Source organism: Spermophilus citellus (genome assembly GCF_964194105.1).
Source record: "Spermophilus citellus genome assembly, chromosome: 1".
NCBI classification, from domain to species: Eukaryota; Metazoa; Chordata; class Mammalia; order Rodentia; family Sciuridae; genus Spermophilus; species Spermophilus citellus.
Window position 1 is genome coordinate 82,701,980 of NC_138182.1, and position 26,531 is coordinate 82,728,510.

Here is a 26,531-nt window from a genome sequence, read left to right on the forward strand (position 1 = left end):
GGAGTGTTTCAAACACTTACCTGTTAATACAAAATAAATCATGGACTGAGTGCTTTATCGGATTTGGTTGGTTTACAGTCAGCAAATTGAAATACAAAGGGGAAATTCATTTATTTAAGACATTTATTAAGCTCCTGTTATGAACTGTGAGAGGCTTTGGGAACAGAGCTTTTAAGTTTCAAAGCTACAGGATGTAATAAACAAGTGAATAGGTCCATTTCAGATATTGATAGTATCAATAGTGTTATGATCATTGTAATAATAGAGGATCATGTAAAAGAGTGATTAGAATTGGGGCTACTTCACATAGGATGGTCAGACAGAAGGCCTTTGAATAGGTCACATTTTAGCAACATTTAAAGAGGGGAAGGAACCATCTGTGTGAAAGTCTGAGCAAGGACCATTCTTTGCAGAATGGAGAGCAGATGCAAAGGCCCAGTAGCAGACATGATCCTGTTGTGTTCCAAGGAAGAGAAAGGCCATTGTGGCTGTAAGGTATCTTGTGATGGGGAAGTGGAAAGACATGAAGTTGGAGAAATAGCAGGGCCAAGTCATATAGAATTTTTTAGTCCGTGATGAGGAATCAAGATTTTATTTAAAGTGTAATACAAAGATATTAGAAGATATAAAGCAGGCAAGGACTGATTTAACTCTGCCTGCTTTGTTTAAAGGAGATTAAGGGGGAAAGAATGAGATGAAGGAACCTATTCTGATGGAGATGTGGTTGTTTGCATTAGATAGTGGAGACAGAAGTAACCAAATATATTTCTTAAGTAGATCTAATAGAATGTGCTGATAGATTGGCTATGGGAGATGAGGGAAAGGGAAATCAAGGATGATGCCAAAGAAGTTAGTCTAAGCAACTGGATGGGTGATAGTAGGCTGAAAGAGAACAGGTTGGGGGAGGAGGGAAAAGTGATTGGCTTTGATTATTAAGTATGAGGTATTATACACCTAAATGAGATGTCAATTAGGAAGTTGGATATATGATTCTAGAACTCAGGTCAGCACTAGAGAAATTTGTAGTCATGCAGGTGATATATAAAGTCATAGTATTGTGGGAGATGTCCTGGGAAGCGTGCTTAGGGAAGAGGGAAGGCCTAGAACTGAAGTAGAAAAACTGGGCTGTATGTTAACTAAAGAAAGAACAAATGTGTGACAGAAGAGAATCATTAACTTGATAGAAAACTGCAGAATGGATGAAAAAAGATAGAGGCAGATAAGTGGCCCTTAGATCTGGCAAGGTGGAGGTCATTGGTAATCCTGGCAAAGTAGTTTCATTTGAGTGGAATAGTGCAGACGGAAGTTTTATTTCAGGGGGCTGGAATATACAGCCTAGTGATAGACCATGTTCTTAATGTGTTCAAGGCCCTAGGTTTAATCCCTAGGACCCCAAGAAAACCCCAAATCAACAAAGATAAAAAAAAAAAAGTAGTTCTATTGCAGTGGGATGAAAAGAGCACAGCATAGGAGTTGAGAGGGAAGAACTCTAGGGCCTAATGGCTTGTATCTCTGCCACTTAACTAGCAGCTGTATCATATTCAATAAGTTAATGCCCGTGTTTCCTCACCTGTAGAATGGGGAGAATAATATATATAAAGAAAATCATAGAACACTGCCTGATACGTGCTTAGCACTTGATAAGAAGTTAAAAGAAAATTTGGGAAAATGTTTTGGGTTGACATAACTTCCATTTTTTTGTAAACATTCAGTTTTTAAATTTGAACAACTGAGTATTCAGTTTCAAATCAGCTGTACCGTCAGTTCCCCTTTTTTTCATTAACCTGAAAGAGATTATTTGCAACTACTTGTGTTGCTCTCTCTTTAGTTCCATTTCTTTTAGATGATGACTTAACTTATCATAATTCTTTTTAAGACAAGTGGTTTCTAACTTTAGTTTGTTATCCAATGGGTTTTTTTTTTTGGCTTCAGTTTAACATTGTAATTGAAAAACTACACCTGTTTGAGAGAGGAGCATAGGAAAAACCAAGGATAAGATACAACTTGAGATTTATATAGAACTTTTAAGCGACTTATGTTAGTATTTTATGGTTTTGGATTTATCACAAATTTTAAATGATTAATTCTGCAAATTTTATTTGAGCACTTGACCTATTACTCAAGTGTTCATCGGTGTGCCAGATATTGGGGAAATATTAGGAAACAAGACACAAAATGACTGTCTTCATATCATTTACCATTTGGAAGGGAAGACAGATGTTGAACAAGAAATTACAAAATTGTGGGGTTTTTTTAAAAGTCAAAATATATAAATTATGTGAAAATACATGGGGAGGTAAGGAAAGGCCTTGCTAGCATGCTAACATTTGATCTCAACTTGGAAGGATGAAGAGCAGTTTGCTAGGGTAAAAGAATGGAAACAGAGATCCATGAAAGCATGCCATTCTCAAGGTTTAGGAGAACAGATTGTACAGAAGTCCTAAAAAGAGAAAAAAGGTGTCTTGGAGGGATTCAAAGAAATCGAAAAAAGAGCGAAATAAGAATAGTAGTACAGAGTTCCAGAGAGAGGAGCTAGATCACATAGTACTTTGTTGAGTCATGTTAAGAATTTAGGATGTTATTGAAGGATAGAGGGAAGCCAATGAAAGGTTTTAGGGCAGATGAGTTTTCAGATTGACGGAGATGAGGTTGGGTGAATGCCTGGTTGCATTTTTAGCATGAAATAAAAGTTTGTAAGTCTGTATTTTATTTGGTTATGAGTTCTGTAGTTGGATCAGTGTTTTAAGTTTGTTTTTTAAATTATTGAAAATGTAGATATTAAAATGTCATTTGTTGTCTCAAGCATTTGCTTAGTCATACTTGTTAATAATAATGTAAACTTCAATGCTAGTCTGTCCTCTAACATTCATGTGAAGTCCTTGGACAAAAAATTAAACTCTTTTGTTCTTTTTTGTTTGTTTTTTAAATATAAAAAGTTTTCTGCTCTATTTTAAAAGTTTTTTTCATAGGCTTACAATCACTAAATGTCCACATTTTAATAATATTATAGACTTTTTTTTTAAATACACCTCAAGATGTAGTAATCAGATTCTTCAGTTTTTCAGAAAACAGCAGGATAGATTTAATGTTTGCTCAGATTCTGGAGTTTAGTTGGGAAGAATAGAATACCTCCTCTTTTGCTTTTGTGAGATGCTGTGGAGGTAGTATTGTGTAGTGGAAAGAGAAGAAGCCTTTTGTCTACATAGATCAATATTCAGATTTCACTTTTGCCATTTATTAGCTGAGTGCTAGGCAAATTAACTTGTCCTTTCTTTTTGAATATAATAGGGAGAAATATACTGGTTTCTGTCTGTAATTGCAAGGATTTAGTAAGACACATATTAAAGAACCTAGCTTTTCCCTCTTTCTTACATACTGGTTGATTAAGCACTAATAGGTTTCACTACTATTTTTATTGTTTGTATTGTCTCTCCTAATACTGCTGCCACTACCATCTTGACATTTGCATGCATTTTTAAATGTTTTGTATTCCAGGTTTTATTAGACATTGTTACCTGTGTTTTGCAGAAGATGACACTGAGGCACTGAAGCACAGTTGATACTTCTTCACAGTGGTTTGAACTCAAGCTTTTTAACTCTAGAGCCATGACTATTCTTAATTTACTACTACACAATAGTGGTTTTTTTTTTCAATTTCTATATGTACTTTTTTACTTTTATATTTTCCTAGTAACTTTATTGAAAAAGACAAAATTCTAGCATAGTGGTTATTGATCCTTAGCAGAGATTAATCATGAAACTTCCTTGGAGTTTTTGTGGTGTTTTCCCCATTATCCACAATTGTTACTATCAAGTATACCTTTACCTTTCTCACCACATTAAAGTTTATTTTGTTCCTAACCTAGAGGAATAAGTGTTCTTTGGAGTTTGCAAAATGATCTTTTTCTTTCTGAAATTTTGATCATGTTGACCTCTTTGTATCTTTCCCTTTCTACTGGCTCCTTTTGGCAAAGTGAGTCAGTTTTCTATTCCATAAGGAAGAAAGACTCAACAAGAGTAGTAGCAAAAATAAAATTGTATTTTTCTTCTAGTCACTTTTTTGCTGGCTTCATTTTCCTTTCACTGTTAAATTGTGAAATCCAACACTTTTTGCTTATTTGCCCTATTTCTTAATCCCTTGTAATATAATTTCTTACCATGCATATTCAGCCAAAACTGCTTACCTCAGTGTTATCAATGAATTTATGTTTACCAAATGTAAAGACTAAAGTTTTAGGGGTTAGGGTGGTAGCTCAGTGGCAGAGTGCTTGCCTTACACATGTGAGGCACTGGGTTTAATCCTCAGTTCCACATAAAAATAAACAAAAAGGCATGCCATCTATCTACAACTACAAAAAAAAAGACTGAAGTTTTTATATTCTTTGACCTGTGTGTGTAACATCAGACAATGTTAATGATGATTTGAGGTACTGAGTATTGAATGTAGGGTTTTGTGTCTGAGGTATACCTGCAGCCTTTTGGTGCCTTTTTAACTTCGTATTTAACTTCCTATTTGCTTGGATCCCTGATACTTTGGCTCTCTTTCTTTTAAATTAGTCTTATGGACTTTAATTCCTTTTCTTGACTCTGAATTGTATTTTTCAAAGTCATTACATTGATTTTTTTTTTCTTCTCATGTAATCATTTTTACTCTTGATGTCTTACTCATTTCTGCTGTGGTTTGAGTGTTTTGTCCCCTCCAAAACTCATGTTCAAATTTTAATGGTTCATATAACACATAAACATGTGGGACTTTTTTTTGGGGGGGGGTGTCAGAAATTAAACCCAGAGGTGTTTCATTGAGCCACATCCCCAGCCTTTTTTTATATTTTATTTAGAGACATGGTCTCACTGAGTTTCTTAGGGCCTTGCTAAGCTGCTGAGGCTAGCTTTGAACTTGTGATCCTCCTGCCTCAGCCTCCCAAGCTGCTGGGATTACAGGTGTGTGCCACCCTGCCCAGCTAAATTAGGACCTTTTAAGAGGTGATTAGGCCATAAAGACTGTCTTCATGGGTAGGATTAATGCCTTTTTAACCCCCTTTTGCTTCTTTGCCATTCTGTGAGGAACAGTGTGTTCCTTTCTTCTAGGCTCTGCCTTGGGATCAGAATTGCCAAGCCTTCTAATGCCCTTATTTTTGACTTCACAGCATCCAGAACAGGGAGCTAAAAAGTCTGTGTTCATTAAACATAACCGTGTCTGGAATATTTTATTATTGCAGCCAGATGGACTAAGATAATTGCTATAGATGGTTTCTGTTTAATAATCTGCCATTGGTGCTTAAGATCCAAAGAATGATTAAAGACTCCCTTCCTGAGCATAAATATACTTAAAACATTTTCTTCAAATTTCAGAGCTTGTTAATGGACTCCACGTGAGAACTTCTACTGTGGACATTTATTTTTCACATAAATGTTTACTAAACTACTTCTCAAAACTTTAAGCTCTTATTTCCAATTGCCTGCATCTGTCACCTGAACATTCAGTTACATTTCTGAAAAGAAACATTCTCTAGGTTCACTTCATTTAATTTCATTTCTGCAGATTATCCAGGCTTGAAATTTTACATTTTGGCATCTCTTCCCTCCATTTCTTGTCCCCCTACTTAATCATCAGGTCCTATCTCATTCTTTTAACAATTCTTAGTGACATTGCTTAATAGGAAGCTCATATTCCTTATATCTCTACCAGCACAATTTGTTTCCTAACAAAATCTTCCTGTCTTTGGTCTTTCTCCCTTCCAGTTCTTTTGACGTGGATACCCAACCTTTTTTATTTTATTTATTTTGGTAGAAGGGTTTAACCCAGGGATGTTTTATCATTGAACTACATTCCACAGTTCTTTTTTTTTTTTTTTTTTTTTTTGAGACAGCCTCGCCAGGTTGCTGAGGCTGGCCTAGAACTTGTGATCCTCCTATCTCAGCTTCCCAAGTTGCTTGGATTTTGGGCATATATCACAGCATCTGGCTCCAACCTTTTTAATATCCTTTTGTTTAATCCAGATTTTCAGCATTTCTAGATAATAAATTGCATTCTTTTTAGCTTGGCTTACAGAATCTAATGATCTGCTTAAATTATCTTTCTACTTATATTCCTACTTTTGTTTTTCTTCTCATGTAATCATTTTTACTCTTGATGGAACTCAACTTCCATTCTCTGTCACGTTGAATTTTGCTTCAGAGAAATACTTATATGAGCAGTTTGCAGATTAAATAATCTGTGGACCTATTTCTCTATTTTTACTTCATAGTACCTTCAAGAGGAGAAAATGTTTAAGCTTAAAGTTATTCAGGTAACTTAGTTTTTGTGGGGGGGAAGACATTGAAGAATATTAATATCTACTCAGTAAAGTATTATTACATGGTACAGTGTTCAGGATTGCTGCTTTCATAGAGCTGCACAAAAAAGAGTTGCTTTCAGTAATGTTAATCTGATAAATTTTATAGTTTGTAGAAGAGTTAATATTTTTGCAATTAATTATTGGCCAAAATGCTTTTTATTACCCTTTCATTCCCTTAACTTTTGACAAGTTGAATCTTATGACCACATTTTACTGCTACATTCTTATTTGATTTTTCACTGTGAGTTCCTGACTAATTAAATTTAAATTTAGCATTTTTTTTGTTTCAGCATTTTTATAGTACTTCTCAAAATCATTTTATATGTATAAATCAAGAGACAGTGATAGTATTATCAGTAAAGTGGAAAGTAAGATATTCTCATGTGTGATGTGAACATATTGAGAATGACATAACTCAAGCTTGAGCAAAATGACTTCCAGGAATATTTTTTTTTCATAATACTTTCTTTGTCCCCAAGAAAAGGGAATGAATAAAAGAAACAAGATACAGTAAACCCTTCCTACTAGGTTTATTACTCTCTTACTACCTTATTTATGTAAGAAAATGCCTTTCACTTTACAAACTGTTAAATGCCTTTTTTGGGGGGGGTACTGGGGATTGAACTCAGGGGCACTTGACCACTGAACCACATCCCCAGATGTATTTTTCTTTCTTTTTCTTTTTTTAGTTGCAGATAGGTACGAAACTATTTATTTATTTATTTATGTTTATTTTTTTAGATGCATGGACCTTTATTTTATTCATTTATTTTTATGTGGTGTTTAGGATCAAACCTAGTGCCTCACACTTGCTAGGCAAGCGCTCTACCACTGAGCTACAATGCCTGCCCCCAGCCCTATTTTGTATTTTATTTAGAGACAGGGTCTCACTGAGTTGCTTAGCACTTCACTTTGAACTTGTGAACCTCCAGCCTCAGCCTCCCAAACTGCTGGGATTACAGGCATGTGTCACTGCGCCCGGCTAGAAGCTTATTTTTAATTTAGGATTATATTTAGTGTCTTTGGTTTGTGTAAGTAGTGGGGTGTTTGAGATCTGTTACTTATGATTCTTTCTGAGAAATTTTACCAATATACGGGCAAATTTTATTCTTTTCTGTGTCGAGGTCTTACAAATCTTCTGTTTTTTTTTTTTTTTTCCTCCCTGGCACATATTCTGCTAGTGGTATATTACCAGATTGAGGAAATTCTCTTTTAACTGCTGTTTTTGTAATGTAAGGGTATTGGATTTGTTAAATTATTATTATTTTTTTTGCATCTGTTAAAATGAGCATATTGTGTTTTTTCCCTTTTATCTGTTAGAGTGGTATATTTACATGGGTTGACTTTTAGATGTTAATCTAGCCTTGCGTTTACTGTGATAAATCCTCTGATCATGGTGTATTATTTTTAAAAAAAAAACAATTGCTGGATTTGATTTGCTAATACTAAAAAAAAGTGGAGAATCATTCTGTCCTATTTTTCTGAAAAATTTTACAATTATTATTATTTTTTTCTTAGTTATTTGTGTTCTTCACCAGTGAAGCCATCTAAGACTGAAGTTTTGGTTTGGGGAAGGTTGGTTGATTACACAAAATCAGTCTTTAATAGGTATTCTGTGTCTTTATGTGTCATTTTCAAGAATTTTCCTGTTTAGCAGTTAAAACTATTAACAAAGTTGCTTACATTGTAGTCATTCATTTAATGACTATAGGATTTACTGTGTTTTACTTTTTTTGTTGATAATTTTGTTCTTTTATTTTCTTGTTCAATTTTTCTAATAGTTTGTCAATTTTCTTCATTCTAAAGAATGTTAGGTTTTTTATTGTTTCCTTTTTCTCTTTCACATTTTTATTTATGTTTCTTTTTTAATCTATTATATGTTTAGTTTATTGTCTTATTTCCCTCTTACGGGGGAACCTTGGTCACCAGTTTTTCACTTCTCAGCTGTTTTATAACATTGTTCATTGCCTCTGTCTTCTGTTGTTTTTGGTGAGAAGCAGACTTGTCATTTAAACCTTGTTCATCTGTGTAATGTGTCTATTTTTCCCCCTTTGGCTGCTTTTAAGATTTAGTTCATTTTATTTGTCAGCAGTTTGACTGTGGTGGCTCAGGAGTGTGTGTGTGTGTGTGTGTGTGTGTGTGTGTGTGTGTGTGTTTTCTTTCTGGGTTTGCTAATTTGGATCTGTTTTGGTGTCCTTAATCAGTTTTCATCAGTTCTTGGTCATATGTCTTCAAACTTTTTTTCTGCCTCATTTTTCTTTCCTCTTTTTCTGAGATTTCAGTTACTTGTGTGGTAGATTCTTTGATATTGTCCTATAGATCTCAAAACTATGTTCTTAGGTGATCTCTTTTGGTTCTTCTTTACTACTCCTAGAACTACTGCAGAAGTTTTAGTTGGTAAGTGCTGATGAGTGGTTGTAGATGTAGTGATTGTGACTTAGGGATGTGGGGATTTTGGTCTATCTTAATAGCCAATATGTATGTGACTTAAAAATAATTTAAAGTTTGGTTGATACCTCCATGTGTGGCAGATTTTTCTTGACTTTTTATCAGGAATGAAAAAAAATGTGGTTTGGGGTTTTCTTTTCTCTGATGCAAGGTTTGTCGCTTTCTAGAGTTTAGTTCATTTGTTAGGTGTATGTGTGTGTCCTCTCAGCTCTTGAGGCTTTAAAAAATATTGTAGTTTCCCATCTTAAATGACTTGTTTTTGTAGTTAGGGTGAGAGGAATGGTATCTTTTGATTTTTCTGCCTCTATCCAGAAGTGGAAAGTCTACTGTAGTTTTAATGTGAATTTGTTTTATGAATTATGTTGGGAGACATTTTTAATTGCTTCATCTATCTGTGTGTTTTTTTCATGTCAGTTCCTCATACTCTATTTTTTTTTGTTACATTGTTGCTTTCCTAAAATTTTTATTTGTAGGGATTTTCATATATTAGAGAAATTACTATATGGATTGCCACTTCTCTTCCCCATATTGACATTTATGTTGATTCTGCTTACAGTAATTTTTCTTTCTTTCCTTTTGGAGATGAAGTCTCACTCTGTTGCCCAGGCTGGCCTCAAACTCCTGGGCTGAGGCAGCTTTTCTGTTCTTGTCTCTCAAGTAGCTGGGACTAAAAGTATGTACTACCATGCCTGGCTTGGAAATTGTTTTAATATAGAGAGTGGAGTTATATCATGGAGTCTGGATTTGTTTATAAGCTACACAAAATCTTTCTTATTCTGAGATGAGGATATTGATGATGGTGGTAATGTATTGATAGCTATCATTAATAGTGCTTACCAGGTTGCCCATGTACCGATTGATTTATCACAGTGAATGAACTTTAATAAATGATAGGCATACTACACACATACTGAGCCAGAGATTAAATACAGTCTTTCAGAGAGTCCTAGTGGTATCATCCATGTGCTTTTTTATAGTCTTTAAATTTTTTTGATACTGAGAATTGAACACAGGAGTGCTTAACCACTGAGCCACATTCCCAACCCTTTTTTATTTTTTGTTTTGCAATCTTGATAAATTGTATTGGGCCTAGTTGAGTTGCTGAGGCTGGCTTTGAACTTGTCATTCTCCTGCCTCAGCCTCCCAAGGTGCTGGGATTACAGTCATGCACCATCACCCCTGACAGTGCTCTTATTTTGAATACCTCAGTCTTCTACCCACCTGAAATATATTTGGATCCAGTGCTCTTGATTTATTATATTCACATGTGTACAAATTTATCCTTATACAATTAACTGCATAATATATGTGTTTTCCTAATGATTTGGGAGACTACCTTAATTCTATAATAAATTTTTATGTACATTTGGGTTTTTTCTAACTTTCTATATGTGTTATCGATCTATGTCTATTATACCACACTTTTATTTTGGGGGGATTTATAATTACCTGTAAGATTAGTTCCCTGTTAATAATACTCATTTTCAGAATTTTCTGCCTATTTTTGCTTAACCCTCTCCCCCACAGGATTATAGTATATGAGAAGTCAAATATATAAGAAACATGTTTTGAATCTTACAGTGATACACCTATTGCTTAGATTCTGCCATTAACATTTTAGTGTACATGTCACTGTGTCCTCTATGATTCATTTAAAAGTAAATTGTAGACATCAGTGCACTTTACCCCAAAGATGTATATCATTACAGTTCAGTATTGGTTTAGTTTTCTTTTTAAATTTTAGAGTTTATGTACAATCAAATATACAGATAGATATTAAGTGTACCATTAAATGAATTCAACAAATGCATCCATTGTTGTAACCCAGTCTCCCATCAAGGTAAAGAACATTGACATCACCCTGAAAAGTTTTCATCATTCTCCTTCTTGTGACCACACCTGTCACTAGAAGAAAGCACTATTCTGATTTTTTTTTTTTGCCATTATATATATTAGTATTGCCTGAAAACACTATTCTGATTTTTTTGCCGCTATATATTAGTATTGCCTGTTTTAGAACTTCTTACATATGGAATCATTGAGTATGTATTCTTTTGTGTAAGACTTCTTATAAAAATAATGTTTAAAAGGTTTATACTGTTGCAAATACTTTGTTTCATTTTATTTGATAATAATACATGCTTACTTTAATTAAAATAGTATAAAAATATAAACTAAAAGTGAGTCTTATGTCCCCTTTCTTATTCTCACATATACTTATAAACATGTAAAACTTAACACACACTTATTACATATTTATGTAAGTAGATAATTTTAAAAAATTTATTAGCTCATATTATGCCCATGCTACTGCAACTAATATTCCAGGTAACACTGCATATCCTGCCATAAGGGTATATTATTAAGTAGAATCCTATTCTTTCCAGTGTCTCCATAGTGTTACATTTAGTGAACATAATGCAATTTGTTTGAATAGTGTTGTATTTACAGTATGACCTGTGTGACCAGTCTTAGTCCATTTCTGTTGCTGCAACTCAGTAACACAAATTGGGTAATTTATAAAGAAAATAAACTTATTTCTCACAGTTCCAGAAACTGGAAAGTCTCAGGTTGAGGGACCATATCCGGTGAGAGCCTTCTTTCTTCTTCTTTCTGATGAGTATTGTCTAAAGTCTCAAGGCAGTTGGTATGGAGCAGCACATAGCAAGTCCGAATAGGCTCATTAATGCAATCATGAGAGCTCTACTCTCATGAATTCATCTAATTCTGATTACTTCTTGAAGACCTCGCCTGGTTCTACCTCATGATGGGGATACAATTTTAACGTGAGTTATGGTGGTGACATCCAAGTTATAGCAGATGCTAGCCTCTTAAATTAATTTTCACAGTGTGAAAAGATAGTAAATATAGCAGAAGGGTTTGAAATGTCTTTTCTTTTGGACTTTTAGTATAACATGTAGTTTTTATGTTTAGAATGCCTGAAATTTAGTGTCATATGTGGACATACTACACTTTGTATAACTATTTTGTTCCTGTCATTTAGGTTGTTTTCCTATTTTTTGACTCTATAAATATACATCTTCCTCTGTGTATTTTTCCATGTGTATATACACTTTGTTCTCATTAGTAGGAATTGATTGCCAGAAATCATCTAATGTTATTGTTGGAGGTTTTTTTAGGATTAAGAACTGGATGTTTGGCTGGGTGAGGTGGCTCAGGCCTATAATTCCAGCTTTTTGGGAGGCTGAGACAGGAGGATCACAAGTTCAACCCAACCTGGGCAACTTAACTAGACCTGTCTCAAAATAAAAAATAAGAAAGACTGGGGATGTGTAACACAGTGGTAGAGTGCCCTGGGCTCAACCCTAAGCACCACAAAAAGAGGGGGAAATGGATGTTTGGAAGCTTGGCCAGGTATTTTCTTGTTTCTTTAAACCTATTAGTCCAGATAAACTTGCTTAATTATGTCCTGTATTGCATTTTTAACCCCTCCCCATGGTTTTAAAGAAGTGACTGGACATAATGTAATGAATGTCATTATAAATTCTAGACTATTTTTGAGTTTTTTGAATTCTGATATCCTATACTCTCTATTGCTATACATACATTCTTCAGTTATTTATTTTCCATTGCTTGTTGGAAGTTTAAAAGTTGATATAAAAATTATGAAATTTAAATGAAGTCAGTTGTTGTAAATAAAATTTTGTGTGACTATAAATTTCACATAAACATTAATATGCAGTTCAGGAGATCATTTATTTGTTGTTCCTTGTATGAGTTTAAAAGATAACAGGTACTTCATGGCCTGCTATCACTTATGACTTTTTGGGGAATATTTAAAATTGTCAGCATGACTGCTATACTTTGAATCTAGAATGTTCCCCAAAAGGCTGTGTGTTAAAGCTGTGGTCCTCAGACTTAGTGTTATTGGGAGGTCCTCCTGGTAGATTTTTAGGTCATTGAAGGTGCTGTGTTTTCTTGAAGGAGATAGTGGAACCCCGTCCACTTCCTCACTCTTGTTCACTTCCTAGCCATGAAATGAATACTTTTGTTCTGCTTCCAACTTCCAACATGATGTGCTGCCATAGGCCCAAACCTCTAAAATTAAGCTAAAACAAAACTGTTTGTAGTTGATTATCTCAGGTATTTGATTTAGCAGTGGAAAACTGACCTTTTAATGCTTATATTATGTTCTTTCATGATCTCAAGTACTTAAGTTACCATTTTAAATAGTTTAATTCCATAATAGAATATTGATTGGAAGAAGTAGATCTGATTTTCAAAACTGCTTTATATATTACCAGTAAAGAGTGGTGTGTGTGTGTGTGTGTGTGTGTGATATTTTTCAGATTGAATTTTGTTAACTTTTGGGTGCCTCTGATGAGATTAAATAGGTCAAATTGAAATAAAAGTTAAGTTCTGTGAGGATACATGAGGTTTTGAGGAACCACCTGTATTCATTAGGACTAAGAAGAGGCTTCTGAATCCACATAGCCTTTATTGATTTCAGATTAAGAGGAGGTTTTACTGCCATGCTGGAATTTGGATATTTTGGAAAATTGGAGAAGATTAAAGTAGGAGCAACTTGATTAGATATTTTTTCAAGAATGTTGCTTATGGTGTGTAGATAATTTAATTTTAACTTGTATTGTGGAGACAATTTTAGCAAGCAGTTGATCATTCTAGTTTAGGAGTGAATTGTGAAATAACTAAACTTGGACTTTGTAGGTGGTACTTAGTCTAGGTACTTAGCAAGAGAGAAGGTGGTAATCTTGGAAAATGTGTGCTAAATGTGCACAGGAGGTTAAGTCTGAGCAGTCAGGATATAGGAAGAAAAGACAACTTGTCAAAGGAAGAGGAACTTGTCAAAATGTTAGAGGCATTTTTATTTACATTTTTGTGTCTGTGACAGATTTATGAATTCATTAGTACACTTATACATTTGTCCTAATTGTGACATCAATTAAGACATGCTTTTTTCTGAGTTTTGGTTGCTATGCCTCTACTTCTATATGACCTTTTGTGTAATGTTGGTAATTAGTAGATACTTCTCAATACATTGTGGTTGGTTCTAGGAAAAAAGGCAGACATAGTTACCTAGAATCCCCTTGAGGGGAAACAGACAAACATAAAACAGTTACAATTTAGCAGTGGTAGAAATGTGTATAGATCTTTAGGTCTTCAACTTAGGGGAAATATACAAAATGTTTCTATTTAGTAGAATTTAGTTGTTATGTATCCCTCCCAGAGCTTTAAAATTTGCTTGCATATGCTGAGAAAATGGCATCCCATGTTTCTTGAAAAAAGACATAAAGGGAAAAATTTCTTTTGCCCCTAAAGATTCTAACAGTATACTGAATTTTAAAGTTCAATTAGCTAAAAGTTATTAGGGATGGGAAGAGCAGAAAACAGAAAAGGTGCATTGATGGGGAAAGCTTAACATTTTACTCCTTGAAATGACCCACTTTTTCAAATGCTGTAGTTTAGTGTTTTTATTTTAAAAATATGTAAACTGAAGCCTGGAGAAGTAAAATGCTAACCCAGGATTATATACTTAGTGAATAAGTAGAATTAATGCCAGATTAGAAATTTAAAAACCCCAGGTATTTTGGGATTCAGTCCATGCTTTTCTTTTCTTCTTAAACAATACCAGACTTCTTCAAAGAAAGTCCAACAATATGGCTTAGGACTAAGTGGGTGAGCTCAAAAGCAAATATATTACCTAAAATGCAGCCAGAATTTAAAATAAAGCATATTCTTAGAAGTAAGTATAGACATTTTATAACTTTCAAATTTTTATTGTAATTTATTCTTCAGTAATTCTTGAACCTGTGTTATGATGTTTACCAGGTTAATGTCTTCTTGCTGGGCATGGCGGTGCATACTTGTAATCACAGAGACTTTTGGAAGGTTGAGGCTGGAGGATCTCAAGTTGAAGGCTAGCCTCAGCAACTTTAGTGAGGCCCTGAGCAACTTAGCTAGACCCGGTCTCAAAATAAAAGATAGGACTGGGTATGTAGCTCAGTGGTAAAGTGCCCCCAGGTTCATTCCCCAGTATAAAGAAAGAAAAAAAAAATAAGCCTTCCTTGAACACATTTACAATTATTTCTAATTTGACAAAATGGCTGTTTCCTCAGATGAAGAAACTAAAGATTAATTTCTTAGTCCTGAGATTTCTGAATCAAAAAAGGTGTATAATTACACTTTTTAAAGGAAAATATTCAGCATCATTATCAGTATTAGAAAATTTTGTTGGCAATATTAAAAAAGACTTAGAAGTGAAAATGTATTAGGTGTAGCCTACCACACAACTTTAGCCAGTATGTTGTTTTATTTTTAAATATTTAAGAAATAGATGTTAATGGTTTAACTGACTTGGCCTAGTTTGTACAATAGATTGATAGTTTATATTTGTAGTCCTTGGTACTCTTTCTCTTGGAAAATTCTGCCTTTGCTTGGTCATGAAAGAAAATATTACTAGCCTTTTATGTCATCTTTTAATAACAGAAGGGATGGATTACCTGAGATCTATTTTGTAACTAGGTAGAATGTAAATAAAATGATGACTATTGGAAACCATACTTTTCCCAGAAAACTCAAATACTTCTTCACCTATGAATTAGAATAAAAAATACCAACAAATATCTAAATGTGGAATTTTGTTGTGTGTTTCCATATTGCCATTCCAATTTTCTCTTAAGAGTTTTTTTTTTTTTTTTGCTGGGCATCATGGCACATGCCTGTAATCCCAGCAGCTCAGGATGCTTAGGCAGGAGGATCACCAGTTCAAAGCTAGCCTCAGCAACTCAGCGAGACCCTGTCTCTAAATAAAATATATTAAAAAAAAAAAAAAGGCTGGGGCTGTGACTCAGTGGTTAAATGCCCCTAGGTTTAGTCCCCCCAAAAAAGAGAGCTAAGAGAGGTATGATGTTATGCCCACGAGTATGTGTGCTTAATTTGCTATTTGGGTTACTGCTGTTTGCACTGAACAGTACAAACTTTTACTTTGATTTTGTGATCTGATTATTGGGTCTTTGAGATTGTGAAGATATTAATTTGTCTTGGAATTAGACAAATGTCTTAATAACTTTTAAAGCAGTGATTCTCATGTGTGGTGTGAGGACTCCTAGGGTTTCCCTAAAACACTTTCACGTCATCCGTGAGGTTCCCATTTTTCTTTCTTTTCTTTTTTTTTTTTTTTTTAACTATAAATCTGTGTAGGACCAGATTTTCTTCATGTACTTCCAAACCGTGTCACAACAGATGGAATGCAGAAGTATTGATCTGCCTTCTATTAACAGGACATTTAAAGGTATTTGAACAAAACGTGAAATATTATAATTCTTGTAAAAAATCTTTTGTTTTATAAAATATAGGATTTCCCTCAACCCCTGTAAAAAGTACAGTATCTAGTTTAAGTGAGGTGGTCAGTCTTGGAATTCTATTTATCCCTGACCTTGCGGAGGGGATATGACCCAGACTGGGAGGTTGAGTCATTTTCAGTATGGGCCAGTACAGACCCTGAGGGAGAGAATGATAGGTTCCTTTCTCTGGCTATGAGAATAACATAGCTGTGGGTCTATTGTTGCTTCTCTGTGGTCTAAAAATGAGATGCTCTAAAGGGAAAACAAAGTAGTATCCTGGTAATATCTCTTGAACTCCTATTTACAGCTATGCCTAAAGCTGGTGATGCTTTTGGATTTTTCATTTATTTGTAGCAATACTTCTTTGATGACTTCAAGAAAATAATATTCATGCCAAGTTGTAATTGGTTGTTAGTTTAAAGGAATTAAAAACTTTCTCACTTTCATTATTAATATAATAAATATTGATAGCTATAGCCCTAAAAACTCTTTGGAGTTCTAATTTTTACATAAAGGGAATCTGAGAAAACATTGGAGATCCCCTCTTGTAAAGAAAGGTGGGAGGAAATTAAGTGGATTGTGTGATTCTTATGTTCAGATCATGTTTCAATATGTTTTGGTGGTAATTTTATTTTGTAGAATGAACTGAGCATATAATAATTCTTAATGAATAACATGTACTTTAATAGTTAACCACAATCAATCTGTTTTGCCTTACTTGGATTATATGAAACTGCACAATAAACTACAGCAATTAAAAATTTCAGTGTGTGTATCATATTTGTTGCTTGAAATTTGGGTTTTTAAAAGTAATCATAAGTACAGAATAAAGAATTATGACTGATGCAAATTAGGTATTCTTCACGAATATAAAATGAAAAATTGGTAGGAACAGATGTGGGTGTATATCCGTGTTCTTCAGTTACTGAGTTAACATATTTAAATTTAATTTTTAATTCCCACTACCACCTCCAGCTCCTTCTTTTCAAGATTACTGAAAATGGAAGCTGGGGTTAAATTCTATCAGTTATCTTCCACTGAATTTCTAAAGCCTCCAAGAAACTTGAGCAAAACAAACTCCTGAAATATTATTGTGGAGTGTTATAGTTTTCTTTGTTTCATTACTGTTTTGAAAAATCCTAAATCATAAACTAAAACAATTATATGATGAGTATATTAGGAAAAATTGCAACCCTTATTTCTAGGGGCACTTTGATTCATGTTATTTAAACAATATTAAGAAAATCCAGGGGCTGGGGATGTGGCTCAAGCGGTAGCGCGCTCGCCTGGCATGCGTGCGGCCCGGGTTCGATCCTCAGCACCACATACAAACAAGGATGTTGTGTCCGCCGATAACTAAAAAATAAAATATTAAAAAAAAAATTATCTCTCTCTCTCTATCTCTTTCGCTCTCTAAAAAAAAAAAGAAAATCCAGTTCTTTGGGGGAGAATTTATTATAGCATTTGATATTCTGTATTACTTTGACTTATCAATTTATTTAGTTTGTATACTTCCTCATATATAGCTGGAAGAAAAATAACCCTCTTAGATAGTCACCCCTATGCTTATTAAAATTACGCAAGAAGGTGAACCTCCAAAATAAAAATGGCATTCTTATCTGTTGTATTCTTCACATGGCACATTCAAAGATTGATAAAGTTTTATTTTTATGCCTTTAAATCATTATGTGAATGGTTTTAAGGTGATCTGGATGTTTAATTTGTCAAAGTTCACTGAAGCAATTAATTTGAAATCCTTGAAGAGATGAAAGATTCGAAATTTAAATGTTGGTGAATGCTCATTTTGCTCCATTTCACTGAAATCTCTTTCCTTGTATTATGTCAAATAGGCTTTTGCTCGGACTCTCTTTCTCTTGGGTTCACTGGGTCTGGACTGTTCCCATAAAACATCTTGTTGTACTTCATTGCAATCCCTGCCTAGATTCAGATCTCTATTTAAAACAATTTGTCAAGAGTCAGTCCTGGATGATCTCATCTAAGATTGTAATTCTTCACTCATTTCCTCCCTCCCTGCTTCCCTCTCTCCTTTCTTCTCTCTAGTTTTTCCTCCTCCTCTATGCATTATCTTGCCCTCAATTAGTTTTCTATAGAGCACTTATCTATATGACAGTACATATTATTTACATAAATATGTGTATGTATATATGTGTCCTCTCAACCCCAATATAAATTCTGTGGGGACAGGTACTTTATTCTTTTCAAAGTTATATCCTCAGTATCTAGAATAATGTCTGCCATACTGAGTATATATTAAGTATTTGAGTATTGAATGCAATATTGGAAGATAACCACCAAGCCAAACATAATAAGTTATTTTATTTTATTCAAACTTTATGAAGATGAAAATGATCCATGATAGGCCCAGATTCTAAGAGTTAAAAAAATTAGTTTTTGAATTTTCATTTTTTCAGTAAAACATCTTTTATGGTATGTGATTTATAGTGTAAGTTTTTAAAGATTTTTTTTATTTTTCACATACATATAGCTAGGTAGATTGGTAATGAGAAGGGATGTTTCATATGTTTGCATGATATCTTGTGAACAAAATTAAATCTAATGATTATGCTCTTTCAGGTTTGTGGGGCATTTACTATCTAGTCCAGTGCTTATCTGCCAGGGATTTTTCAGTCTATACTTGAAATCATTCTAATAATGAAGAATTCTCTTTCAGGTAGTTTATTGTACTTTTAGGCAGTTTATTTTGCTTTGGGGAGGCCTTTTTTTTTTTTTTTAAGTACATCTATTTTAAGACAAAAATCTGTTTTTATTTACTCTTTGTAATTATATCCCATGGAGGACATTTGAATAAATGTAATTCTTCTTCCTTGTGATAGCCCGTCAGTTATTTGCAGGATTACTGAGTTCTCTCTGACATTTCTATTCTCTAGGCTGAGAATCCCTCATAAGCCATCTAATAATGACATCTATTTACCATCTTGAGCATTTTCTAAGAATCTGTTTTTTAAAAAAATATAAAAGGTGGCACCTAGAACTTCAAGCCATAGCACTCTTCTACATTGGAGAGCCGCACTATTCTCTCTCTCTCTGTTTTATTGCATCATTATGAATCCCTTACCGTTTCACACTTTAATCTTATTTTAATATATTTTTCACTAAATAGTTAAGGTATTCCCCCTTTGCCTGCTTTCTACCAATGTGGTTGGTAAGTAAGGTGTCCTGCCTTCTTATTTTGTAGTTTCTGATTTTCTTTTTTTAAATTTTTGTTTTCTTTACTCTTCTTCTCCCACCTGTACCCCCAACAGGTGATGAGAGTTAAAGCAGTTTGGTCAGAATCATTCTTTAATGGCAGATTTTATGATTGTTTTGCAGGGGTGGTTAAAAAGTACACAGGGAAAATAGAACCGGTTTCCTAAATAGGAAGGAAGTATGTCACATTTTCAAAAATTGATTTTCCCTGCCCTCTTTCTTATGGTTTGTAAGAAGATTTTAGTCCCACTTTCAGTGGAGGAAATAATCTAGCTCTGATACATTTTGTGTCATTCACATCACAAACCTGTTAGTAGCAGTGGCAACTAGTATAGCAAAATATCTCCTTAACAGTCTTGCTTGCCATGGAGACTATTTTTTTTAATAACCCCTTACTATCTGAGTATGATTTTCTTTTGATTAGGTAAATTTAAATGCTTTCATTAGCTTTTCATAGCAGATTATCATTACTAGGTGTTCAGATAATGTAGTATTGGTACTTCTAATTAAGACAAAAGTAGGACATCTTTAGCCTTTCTATTCCTAATCAAAACATTTTGGTATATCATTAAAATTTTTATGGCTCAGTTTATTTTCTGCTCAAATTTGCCAAGTACATACCTTTTCTTTGTTTTCAGAATACAAAAATAATGATGGAATGACATATATAACGTGAAAAAAATTGCCTCCCAAGTGCAAGTTGTTTTGGTTTTAGATATGGAATTATAAACATTGATTCTAGTTTATATTTTGAATTCTTAACAAATTTTAAAAAGTAGTTAGCCAGCTGGGCATGGTGGCAGTTCTAGGTTGGGATTTCACCAAGCCCATGAGTTAGAAGGATGGTAAAAGGAAAGATATGGAGATTGAGAAATTGGTTAGAGACTGTTTTAAATAATGGGCTTTGAAAATTAAACTGAAAAGGGGAGAATAAAAGGAGGAGGTAGGTGTCCTTCAACAGATGAATGGATAAATAAAATGTGGTACATATATACAATAGAATATTACTCAGCCATAAAGAAAAATGAAATTATGGTATTTGCCTGTAAATGGGTGGAAATGGAAAATATCATGCTAACTGAAATAAACCAACTAGATGTGAAAATTGGAGGTCTGGTTTCTGGGCAACTTTTTGTAAGAAGCAGTCTAGTGTAGTGGTTGTAAGTGTAGACTTTGGACAGTGAAATTTAGGGTTAAATCTTGAACATGATTCACTCATCAGAAACTTTCCTTCCTGTCTTTTCTGCTCTTGGATTTCACCATCACCCCCCTGACACAAATAACCATAGTTATTAGTTGTTTTTTTTAATCCTTCTATCCTTTGAATCATATATATTATTCAAACGTAAGCAATCTGAATACCTGATTTCTCCTCCTCCCCAACAAATGGTAACAAACTGTATAAAGTTCTTCTCTACCCTTTTAACAAACTGATTTCTCTAAGATGAAAACTTTGTCATTTTTTATGTGTATCATTTCTTGTATGAATAATAGAATTTATGATATGTAAGGTGTTTTAACATAAGAACATATTTCTTCAGTGCCTTGTATGAGGCAGTATTTTTACACATATATATTTACAACTGTAATATCTTATAAGTCAGTTTGTACCTAAAATTTATAGGATGTGCTGTTATTTATAGCTAAATTTTCTTCAACATTCTTTTTTTTTAGAAATTTTTTTTCTTAGTTGTAGATGGACACAGTACCTTTATTTTTTTCATGTGGTGTTGAGGATTGAACCCAGTGACTCACACATGCTAGATAAGCACTCTACCACTGAGACACAAACCCCAGACCCTTAACATTCCTTTTTTTTTTTTTTTTTAGCTGTGATGCAGATCCATCAGCCCTAGCAAAATATGTTCTGGCTTTGGTAAAGAAAGACAAAAGTGAAAAAGAGTTAAAGGCATTATGTATTGATCAGCTGGATGTATTTCTTCAAAAAGGTAAGACATTGGTTTTAAAATTAGTATTTTGTTATTGTTTTAATAAATTATTTATAGTAAGATTATTCATAGAGCATTAAAGGAATTTAGTATGAGATAGGTTGTAATTGTAACAGTTAAACAGTGTTGTTTCTGATTATATCCATAGCTTTAAAATGGAAACTTCCTCATTAATATGCTCTTTCTTTCTTTTTTTTTTTTTCTGGTACTAGGGATTGAACCCAGGAGCAATTAACCACTGAGACCTATCCTTATCCACCCCTTTTAAATATAGAACAATTTTGGGGGCTGGGGTTGTGGCTCAGTGGTGGAGTGCTCGCCTAGCGCGTGTGAGGCCCTGGGTTCGATCCTCAGCACCACATACAATAAATAAAATAAAAGTATTGTGTCCAACTACAACTAAAAAATGAATTAAAAAAATAAATAGAACAATTTTTAATTCTTTGAGTTATACATGACAGCAGAATGTATTTTGACATCAACATACATGGAATATAATTCCCGTTCTTGTGATTGTGCATGATGTGGAGTTAATGCTGGTTGTTTATTCATAAATGAATGTAGTAAAGTTATGTATGATTCATTGGGTTATCTTTCCTGTTCCCATTTCCCCCAATCCAGTGAACTTCCACCCTACTCTGCCCAATTGTGAGTCATCATCCACATATCACAGAGAACATTCGGCCTTTGGTTTTTTGGAACTGGTTTATTTCAGTTAGCATGATATTCTCCATTTCCACCCATTTACCGGCAAATGCCATAATTTCATTTTTCTTTATGGCTGAGTAATATTCCATTGTGTATATGTACCACATTTTATTTATCCATTCATCTGTTGAAGGACACCTAGGTTGGTTCCATAGCTTAGCTGTTGTGAATTGAGCTGCTATTAACATTGATGTGGCCTTGTCACTATAGTATGCTAACTTTGGGTATATGCTGAGGAGTGGGATATTGGGGTCAAATGGTGGTTCCATTCCAAGTTTTCTCCTCAATCCTTTTTTATATTTTATTTAGAGACAGGATCTTGTTATTTGCTGAAACTTGCTTTGAGCTTGTGATCCTCTTGCCTCAGCCTCCTGAGCTTCTGGGGTTACAGGAATATGCTCATGCATGCTGATGTTTTTTTCTGACATAGGTTAAAAGATTAAGAAAATGACTAAATGTTTATTCAAAACTAGTATTACTTAGGAAACCACTTTGATTCTTTTCTAGCTATGTTGCTTTTCAACTTTTATACTTTGTCAATATCTAGATAATAATAGTGTTTGTGTTACATAGTGGGTGGGCTATATCAAATAGACTATTCATGACTGGGAAGTGATTGGCCCAGAAGCTCTAGCCATTCCAGTATCTGCTACCTTGAAAACAGATTAAACAAATCATTATTACCATGGCTATTATATAATGATTGGGAAACTGTTGGTTTTAGTATAATTTCTAGATTTATATAAGTCAAGATATATTTTATCATATTGGAGGTCTGATGTGTAAGAGTGCAAAATTTTTGTCATGTCTTTTAATCTATTTATTTATTTTTAGAGACACAGATATTTGTGGAGAAACTTTTTGATGCTGTGAATACAAAAAGTTATCTACCTCCTCCAGAGCAGCCATCATCAGGAAGCCTGAAGGTAGAGTTTTTTCAGCACCAAGAAAAAGATATAAAAAAAGAAGAGGTAAGAATTTGTGTTATCCCTTACAGGTCCTTTAAGCACAATAGTTTTCTTTTCTGTATCTTTGTGTCACTAGTCCTCAAGATCCACCTCTGTTTGGTGATATTACCAGGAGCACCCATAGGACTCAGCATGCAGTCATACTTTTGGCTGTGACTTAACAGAATACAAATCAAAAATCTGTAAAAGGAAAAGGTGTATTAGGTGAAATCTGGTGGAATATAGACTAAAGTTTCCAAAGTCCTTAAAGTGACATGGGATATGTTAATTTCCCAAAATGAGTTGTGATGATGCAAGTGAATCAGGGAAGCTGGTTAGAGACTCTGTTCCCAGGGTTTTTATTTGTGGTAGGCGCCCTCTACCTAATATGTACCAAGATTCTATACTCCCAAAAGGAAAGTAGGTACTGGGCGTAAATCATATTGTTACCACAAATAGACTTAGCCTTTTTTTTTTAAACCACTAATTGACCACTAATTCCAGGAACCATTTAATTTTGGAGACAGGGTCTTGCTAAGCTGCTTATTTTGGAGACAGGGTCTTGCTAACTTGCTGAGTGAGTCTGGCTTTGAACTTGTGATTCTCCTGCCTCAACCTCCTGAGCCATTGGGATTACATGTACCTGGCCAGTGAGTCATTCTTAATCAGTGAATAGTGGAAACCCTAACAAAATCAAGGGTTGCAGAAGCCAGTTATATTAGTCAGCTTTTCATTTCTGGATCAAAATATTTGAGAACAACAACTGAGAGGACGAAAGATTTATTTTGGCTAACAGTTTAAGAGGTGTCAATCCATTATTAATTTGGCTCCATTGCTTTGGGTCTGAGGCAAGGCAGAACATAATGGTGGGAGGATGTGGCAAAGGAAAGATACTGACCAAAGAAGAGACAACTGGAGGAAGGGATTGGGGGCAAAATATGGTCCCAAGGATCTACTTCCTTCAGTTAGTTCCCATCTCCTATAGTTTTTACCATCTCTTAACAGTCCAGTTGAAATCATGAGGCCAACAGTGGATTAATCCACTGAAGAGGTTAGAGCTCTTATGATCCCATCACTTTCTGAAAGTCTTAACCTCTGAATGTTTGCTACATTGGGAACCAGGCCTTCAACTCATGAACTTTTGAGGAACATTGCAGATCCAAAGCATAACACCAGCCAAGGACCAGTCTTATAAGCATGCCCTCCTGAAAATAGCAGTCTAAACCTGCTTTTAACTCTTTTGTGCACAATATCTTAAAAACATGGAGTCTCATCATTTGTGTCCTATGAAAACAATTAGAATGACAATAGACTTGTTTGTTTCTATCCTTCATTTGTTTATTAGTAAGGAACTATTTAATTTTTTTTTTTTTTTTTTAGTGTAGATGAACACAGTACCTTTTATTTTAGTTATGCATTTATATGTGATGCTGAGGATTCAACCCAGTTCCTCACATGTGTGGGTGAGTGCTCTGCCACTGAGCCACAACTCAGCCCAGTATGGAACTATTTTTAAGGTAGTCAAACACAAGGGAATTATGGTTGTGATTTTTAGTATTTTTTCCTATTCTTTTCCTAGATGATATAAGCAATATAGTTTATTATGTAATAATATGTACATATATTGTGTAATAATTCTCAAGTGTATTTTTGTCTTTCTGAGTATATTTATATACATGTGTACATACAGAAGCTATTTACATGTATGTATAGTTTTATATGTAGTTACACCTATACACAAACATCCCAGTCAATTCTATGTGCAGGGGAAGACAAGAATTGTAATTTTGTAACTGAGCATTTTCATACCTACCATTGTGTGGGATATATTAGGAAAAGACCTACATATTTTGTTGGCAATTTCTTGTGCCACATAAGTATATATATAATAATTTTTAAGCTTTTTTCATTGATACAAGTTTGGGTTGGTTTCAGATTTTTGCTGTCTATAAAAAAACGAGTAAATAATGGGCCCTTGGTTTAAGAAATAGTCTTTTTCCAAAGCAAGTTAGCAATAAAGCTTAGTCTTAAGTCTATTGATGCAGTAATACTTTTTACTTGGCCAGTTGTGGAGAATATTTATCCCTGATCTTTTAGAACTGTCATAATTCAGGTGGCAATTTGGGTTTAAAATGCTGTGGTGTATTAAAAATTTTCAATTGAGCATGTTCTGTGGAATATGGCTGCCAACTTAAATTACTTGCAAGAGGACAATTGAGGCAAATAGAAAGGAAAAGTGCACCAGGACGGTTGTATTAGTTCGAAGTTTTTTTGTCTGGGTTGAGAGGGGAGTTGGAGTAGGTGGGAAGAGAAAAGTACTTGATGAAGAAGTAAATTGTTGAAAGCATTATAAAATATTCACCTAGTTTAGTCTATTGGTAGAATTTCCATTTAATTTATTCAAGTGGTACACTTTTGATAGACGTTTTTATCCAAAGGAATTCTGAAAAAGGTGGTATTAACTGGGATACCCTGCCTATAGATTACTTGAATCAGAATAGGGTTCTTCATGCAAATGAGTAATTTTAAGCCCTGACACATTTGTAGAAACTGTTCAGTATTAATTCCTTTTTTCTTATTATACATTAATATCCTGTGAAACTAGTGTTCTGGGCTGTACAATCTGGAAAAAGTAGCACTGATCAAGGGAATGTTTCCTTATATAGTTGACAGGATGCAGTGAGAAACTATTTAGCTCTATACATATTTTTCTCAAATATTCTCTTCACCATTCCCCTCCTTTTATTTTTCCTGTGTTAGGGATGAACCAGGGCCTTGCACCCATTCCCAGTCCTCAAATATTTTCTTTTTTAATACTTGGTTAGTTTTTATGCATTCTGTTATATTCTTTGATGTGTTTGGTATAAGACTAAATCTATGAAACCAAAACATAGCATGTATGTTAGATTTTTGAAAGAAATTGTAAAGTGTTTTTCTGTTAATTATATTAAAATGAGGACAATTAAATATTTGTTTTCTTACCACTATTATTTAAGAGAAACATGATTTTTTTTTACTCTATACTTTAAATTTGAGCAGACTCCATTATGGTTAAATGATTATATTTAATAGTGAAATTTATTTTGTTTACATATCTATCCATTTTAGCTTTTTTTTAACATAAAAGTGACCATATATCTCTGTAGAAGTCATGATGAGAGGAAAATATTGCTCCTATATTATATAAATTAATTTAAATATCATAAATTATTGAAATAGTAATATCGCAGTGAATAATTGTTGCTAAATTTGTACTTTTTAAAAAACATCAGATTACAAAAGAAGAAGAGCGAGAGAAGAAGTTTTCCAGAAGGCTAAATCACAGTCCTCCCCAGTCAAGTTCCCGATACAGAGAAAATAGGTGATTTCATTAAATCATACTCAATGTTTAGACTTTGAGATTGTCTTTTATAAGAATGTATAGTCTTTGATTATCTTTTACATAAGGGCTATCCTGGAAAGTATAACTAGGTCCTTCTCTACCAAGAAAATCTAGATCATATTTGTATAGCTTGGAAAGATTGAGAATAATATTTGACATTTATTAGTTGTTGTTTATTTTTATTTCTAACTTCAGATTGCAGGGGA

At 33.9% G+C, this 26,531-nt stretch overlaps 1 protein-coding gene across 8 annotated transcripts in view; it reads left to right on the forward strand.

Annotated features, from left to right (window-relative positions):
* Nucleotides 1–26,531, forward strand: part of RBM26 (RNA binding motif protein 26) — an 86,931-nt gene that overhangs the window by 2,427 nt on the left and 57,973 nt on the right. For all 8 annotated transcript variants that reach the window (XM_081283111.1, XM_081283112.1, XM_081283113.1 and 5 more), the window contains exons 2-4: nucleotides 21,170–21,288; nucleotides 22,831–22,967; nucleotides 26,216–26,304. In XM_081283111.1, the coding sequence (XP_081139237.1) occupies nucleotides 21,170–21,288; nucleotides 22,831–22,967; nucleotides 26,216–26,304 (345 nt within the window). The remainder of the gene's footprint in view (nucleotides 1–21,169; nucleotides 21,289–22,830; nucleotides 22,968–26,215; nucleotides 26,305–26,531) is intronic.